The 6,363-nt window shown below is 48.4% G+C and overlaps 1 protein-coding gene across 6 annotated transcripts; it reads right to left on the bottom strand.

Annotated features, from left to right (window-relative positions):
• Positions 1-499: 499 nt before the first annotated feature.
• On the bottom strand, positions 500-4,427 carry LOC147888562 (uncharacterized). Of its 6 annotated transcripts, none has more exons than XM_087392954.1 (3): positions 3,933-4,427; positions 3,159-3,502; positions 500-2,388 (listed from the first exon to the last, which is right to left on the bottom strand). In XM_087392954.1, exons 2-3 carry the CDS (start codon positions 3,234-3,236, stop codon positions 934-936), a joined length of 1,533 nt encoding a protein of 510 aa, XP_087249080.1. In that variant the 5' UTR covers positions 3,237-3,502; positions 3,933-4,427; the 3' UTR covers positions 500-933. The 6 variants fall into 6 exon arrangements, with proteins under 6 accessions (XP_087249080.1, XP_087249082.1, XP_087249081.1 ...); XM_087392956.1 differs by having other exon boundaries at positions 500-2,385; XM_087392955.1 differs by lacking the exon at positions 3,933-4,427 and having other exon boundaries at positions 3,159-3,615.
• Between the last annotated feature and the right edge of the window lie 1,936 nt (positions 4,428-6,363).

Genomic DNA, 6,363 nt, shown 5'->3' with positions numbered 1-6,363 from the left:
CATTCTGCCATCATTGTGATCACTGCTCCCGTGTCGGGGTCCTTCCACTCCCCAATTCTCTACGAGCTGCTGTCCGTGGTCTTCCTGCAACGTTTTTCAGTCTGAAGCGACCCCAGCGACACACTTAATGTTGCCAAAGACTCTGTCGCACTACAATGTTGGCCGAGGTTGTACTCTGTAGGCGAGGAAGGAGGATCTACCCACTGGAATGGGTGAAAACTTAACTAAGCTCCTTAAAAATAGCATGCCTTTTGCCAGAGCATGGGAATGCCCTCTGAGGGCTGCTGAAAAGAAAGACAGAAAGGTGCTAGAGATTTTGTCATGGTGCTGATCTAAAAGAAGCATCACTATGGAAGGTTCAAGTCAACTGGAAATGTAAAAACTGCAGCACGAATAATTGAGGAACACTATCTGAAAATCCAGAAAACCTTAGTGATCTCAACAAAATCTACTATGGACTGACACATTGCAACATTAAGTGTACTTGCAGTACAGGGCCTGTTGAAAAAGATATATAGATTAAATACAGATGCCAGTGGGTAAGCATATTTTCTCATCGGGCGACTCTTCCTGCGCAGAGCGAAGTGAGAACAACGCCACGATATGAGACTCCAATAGATCCGACTACAAACAGCTGGAACAGAAACCCTCTACAAGTTCCTACACATGACCAAAAGGAAAACTTGAGCAAACGCTTCATCGCAGCTCCAATACCGGCCAATACATGGCCTGATTGAAGTGATGAGGTCTGCTACATGCATCTCTTATTGGGCGACTCTGCGTACAGAGAACGCCACCAGTAGGAGATAGCAAAGACACAACACTGATGCTATGGCTACACTAAAACGACTGAAAACACACTAAAGTACAACCTTGCTCGGCTCTGGACAGAGTGGGCAGGATATCGTAGGCGAGCAGGCTTTTGTGGCAGTTCTAGTAGAGAGTGGCAGAATCAGCAACTCCAGCTGCAAGCCTCATGCCTGGAGGCATCACCTGGCCACCATGAAACGCGGCTGAGCTAAGCTTGCGGAGCTTTCTGCTTCTGGAGCAATGAATCGGCGCCGAATTATTCACAGTGGTTGACGAGTCGGTGCAGAATGCAACTCCACCTCGCAGGTAGACCGGATTGGAAAGATGAGAAGCGGGGGGGAACAGGCCGTTCATCATATATCCCATGGGAGAGCTTTGCGCATGGCTTGGCAAGAACGCTGGGACCTGAGTTGCCATAGGCAACAGCACACTGTTGGGAGACATGGATACCTGGGGAATGTCCCCGGTGTTGACTGCGGGAGGGGGATGTCGCCACTGCGGCAGAGGTCCAGCGAGAAGAAGCGTCTGTAGGAGCGGTCCAGCTTGCATCACAGCTTGGAGAAGCTTCCCTTTCTCCGGTAGCGAACTGAGCATCACTTGAGGATCCGATTCTGGAGGCTCGGGCAGATGTACTTGCCTGAGTGGAAGAGCAGTTCGTGGAGACGAATCTGCCAACCGCTGAGCAGGCGAAATGGAAGCTGGGATCGATTGGTTGGCCATTGCCCCGGGTGATGCTGCTGGAGGTGAGCTCATTGCCGAAATGTGATTGGACACCGCGGGAGAAACCTCCGGAGAGGCTACCACGCCCTGAAACGGCTGCGGAATCGACGCGGAGCTCGAATTGGAGGACGATTGGCGTGTCAAAGAGCGCTTGGGCGAGGGGCGATCGTCCTCCCAGGCAGGCTGGAGAGGTGGCTGCTGCTCCGGCCGCTGCGGCTCCTGCAATTCCGTCAGATCCAAGCTGTGATCGTGATCCAGCGCCAAATCCTCATCGAGCAAGTCGATGCTGAACTGCTGGGAGCCGTCGAGGGAGGCGATGGGGTCGGGGCAGGAGGAGAAGATGGCGTGGAGGTCTTGGGGGGAGTGGGGGGTGGAGAAGGACTGCAAAGCTTGGTGGAGCTCCATGTGGTGGTGCTGCTGCTGCTGAGGCTCAAGCTGTTGCTGAGGCGGCTGCTGCTGGAGCTGTGATTCAAGGTCTTGGAAGCTCCATGGCTGAAGATGGAGATGAGGAGGGGGGGGATCTGGCGAGGAGGGAGGGGATGAAGCTATGGAGGGGGAGTGGATGAGGCTACAGGGGGAAGAATCGGCTGGTGCGGGAGGATGTGGAGGCGAAGAAGACGATGAATTTTGTTTCTGTTGATGATGATGAAGCATGAGGAGGCTCTGCTGCAGCTTGGAGCATTCCTGGCGAGCTTCGTCTCTCTCCTTCCTGGCGATGTCGAGCAGCTCCTGCAATCGCCATAGCCGAGCTTCCTGCAGCTCCCCCTCTGCTTTCGCTGTTGCCCTCGCGCTCTCCAGCTCCATGGCCGCGCACAATAGCCGATACTGCAGCTCCTCCTCTGCTGTTGTTGAGCTCTGCTGCATCCCACACAAACGCGCATCAGTTTACGAGCTCATCCATTCTGCTTTCTCTCGCCGCAAAATCACATCAGTCTATCTCCAACATGCCAAATTCAATTCCATCTGCTCCACATTGCACAATCCCCTCCGAAAATGCACAAACCCAAATCAACCTGCTCCACATCCAAAATGCAGTTTGCAGACGCATCACCCCCCTTGCGTTTTCGCATTTGCAGAACCTCACGCGTGCTCTGTGCAGGATGATTAAGATTTAAAGCAGAAATGCAAGCAAGAAGATGATGTGACAAGAAAAATGCAAGCAGGAACAGAGTGTAAAAGGCAAGCAAGAAGATGATTTAGCAAGAAATGCAAGCAAGAATTTGCAGCTCACATCCAATCTTTCGCCAGCCAACTAATAACAACCAATATGACACTTTGTAGCATCCACATCAAGCAGTTTGCAACATGAATAACGCGTGTACGGGCATTTATAAACAGAAACCCACACATGCAAAACAGTTGCCAAAACGCGTGTACAGGAAAACCAACTGCCTGACTCACACAATACGCCATAGGCGTATGTAAGCCACAGGCTTTGTACTCCAGAAAGCAGGAAAGATTTCTTTGTTTCTCTCATCCATAACAGGCACCCATTTTCTTTGCACAAAATCAAAGCTTGACCGTTGCAATGCTGCAATACATCTTCATCTGTAAAAGAACCTCGTTAAAAACACGAATTTGCACACCCATTCCTTCCTCAAAGAAGAGGTTTGGCATATGTTCCTTACCTCTCCGGTAGAGGTGCAGGACATGGGCAACGCCGGAAGACTCCCATCCATGAAAATTGAAGCCAAAGAACAGTCCATTTCTTCCTTTTCTGTGGTCTCTCTCTGTGTCTCCTCGGCAAAGGGATGCTTAAAACAGAGTCGCTTCGAGTGCTGATGATGAGGAGGTAGCTAGAGCTCTACATGGGAGGGATTTGTTGTACGTAAAACCCAATTCTTGTTTTGGGGCAAATATACTCGACGGATCTTGCAACTGAAGCAAGAAAGGGGCCTGAAATCCTCGAAAAAGAACCGAAATCGCCCACACTGCTTCCTGTTTAGGGACACATTGTTGTCAGGACGTGGACCTGAAGCAGAAACAGGGGAGAGAGAGGTCAAGGGCCTAACTCTTTGGAAATAGGGAAGCAGCTTGACTTGAAGGTTGGCTGCTCCAAAACCCCAAATTTGAAAGCCCAACACGCCTCAAATCCAGAAACAAGTAATGCTGCAGAGAAATCGAGGACCCAACAATCTCTTACATACCACCCAAGTACAGAAATTGAGCCTCCCCCAAAACACAGAAACCCACAACACCTCACACACACACACCCCAACTCCCCTCAAATCTCCTCAAATCTCTCTCATCTCCCACAAGCAGAATTCATTACTTGATATACTGCACACAGCATTGCACAATCTAGTGGTCGATAGCACTGAGCCGGATACTTTAATTCTCACAACCACAAAGTACACCTCTAAACACGATAATATTGACTCGCAGACACATAGCAAGCTCACCTCGAGAAGCCAGCCTTATCTTGTGCTGCAACTGGCTACCAAATTGCACCGAGAGCAAGCCCCAAATCTCTTATATATACTGGCTACAAGATTGCCGTACTCCAAATTTCTACTGCTACCCGAAGTTCGAACCACCAGTGCTTGCAAGAAAACAGACAGCTCTCCTGCTGCACAACCCAAATTGTCCACAAGAGAAGAGAAGAGAGACCCAGGGAGACCAGACCAAGCTGCCCAACTGCCGGATACGGCAGAAAAAGCTCAACCCACAACCGCTACCAACCGAACGAGCCCAATTCTTACTGGCTCGCCAGACACTCTCAACCTTATCAACCCTATCAACAAATGCCTCTGAGGCATTAAAGGACGCGAGCAGAAAAGAGCAGGCTGAGTTATTATTACAGCCTACAATTGTAGCTATGGCTATCCCTGTGCAGAGAATGCAGAATCACAAATGAGACTCATGTGAGAGAGATCTCAGCGCTATGCTCATTTTGGTCTATATATAACGCTCGCCATCGCCCTCGCCCCCCCACGATGGACAGGCCCAATGGAGCATCATCCTGGAGGTGCCTGCAAAAGGGGGAAATTTTTGGAAAGCGCCTGCCCCGCAGCCTGCGCTGCTTTCTGTTCTCTCTCTCTCTCTCTCTCTCTCTCTCTCTCTCTTTCTGGGTCCCTCTCTTTCGCCTGCACACATCCTCCACCATTGCACCACCCTCCCCCCACGCTCTGTCCAATCAAAGATTCATGACATCGTCACATCTCCCTGCATGTTCCGCCTCCAAAACAAACAAATCCAGCCGCCCCCAACGCAGGCAACGCCTGCCATATAAACTTGTAATTAACCATCCCTCTCAACAAGTTTAAAAGCTCTCGCATGATCCCTCCCCTCCATGTTCTCAGCCCCAAAAACAAGTCCCCATCCAGATTTGCGGTTTGGATTTTGAAATCAAAGCGACGTCTTTAGCATGATCCTCCTCAAATTCGGGAACATTGAGCCCCAAAAACTAAGATCGCGGATCTTTTGTCCCGCTTCCAATTCTACAATTTCCTGAATCCTGTTGGACCGCCGCAGGACTATAATAGTTAATTAGCAGGGGCGTCAATTTTCCACAGTCGCGTCTAGAAATAGGGATGGCATTGGGAATTGGAAATTTGGGCGCCATGGCGGGATCTGATTGGAGGGGAGGATAGCAAAGTCTCGCAAACGGTCGTTGTCTGCCTCGTTGCTTGCTCTTCAATGGCAGCTTTCTAGTTGACTGCATATTTGCGTCAAAATACATTGCACACACATTAAAGGGAAAACCCAACTTGGTTATAGCCCAAAAACGTATTTGCCTTTAGTACCTTTCACAAAAATTTAAAAACCACACATAAGGGTGGAAAACATATTGTTGCAAACTCACAATTCCCGCAAATCTTTTTTCCCAAACACTTAATAATGTTCAAGGTTTTTTTGCACAATATATTTTGGACAACACAATTTTTAGACGTTTTAAGGTTTTGTGACCTTTAAAAAGAAGAAACTTGCCATGCCAGTTAGAGAATACGAGGTAAGAGACTACGACCCAATGTTGAGCAATAGACTTATGGATAGCTAAAAAATACCGGGTAAGAGAATGCGAGCCAACGTCGAGCAATAGACTTATGGATTATCACAATTGAGACAGAGATTTCGATCTTGCTGCCTTGGCTAAAGGTACTACAGCTTTCTCAATCTTAGAAAGTGCTCATTCTTTTAGTGTGAGCATAAGCTTAACTGAAGCCAAAACTAATCTTAGTGAGTGTTCCCTCTTAGCCATCCCACTCATGGCAGCGCACTACACACTTAGCCAACATGCACCAACATATATGCAAAAGTGGCAATGAAAGAGACCTATACTTTTTGCTCGAGTAGAATCCTCAAAAAAAGAGGGGGTATGCACTCCGTCTACACCAAGGCCAAGCTCTTGAATCCTGCAAAATGGTGCAAGCATACACAACAAGCACACAATAACACAAAATATGAAAATGACCCATCAAGGAAGGCTCGTTAAGCTTGGCTGTGCAATAATTGTCAGATGTATGTGCAAGAATGCTGCAAGAGGGGTTAAGGAACTGTGGCAAGATCTTGTAGTTTCAAAGTTCCCTCGTCACATTTCTCACTTGAAAATTCTTTCTAGAATAATGCACATGTGGAAGGAGAAAGTACAAGGAGCGCATTGGGGAGGTTTAAGGTCTCTAGGTCATTGGGCAGATCTTTGTGGCTAACAGACTGGCCTCTTAGACAAGGACCACCCTTTTTGAGAAGTCATCCGAGAGTAGGAGCTAGCCGATTTAGAAAGGGATTGAGGATATATAGAGACATATGGGATCCGTGTGAAGTTGATTGGTATTCTATTAAATACTTAGCACTGAGGTACTACTGATCTACTGCTGAAAAGAGAGTTTTACA

This window comes from Dipteris shenzhenensis, chromosome 21, assembly GCF_047967505.1.
Source record: "Dipteris shenzhenensis isolate YYH24624 ecotype China chromosome 21, Dip_SZ_1.0, whole genome shotgun sequence".
In the NCBI taxonomy this organism is placed as follows: Eukaryota; Viridiplantae; Streptophyta; class Polypodiopsida; order Gleicheniales; family Dipteridaceae; genus Dipteris; species Dipteris shenzhenensis.
Note: the sequence above shows the minus strand (reverse complement) of the source record. Positions and strands in the feature narration are given on the sequence as shown.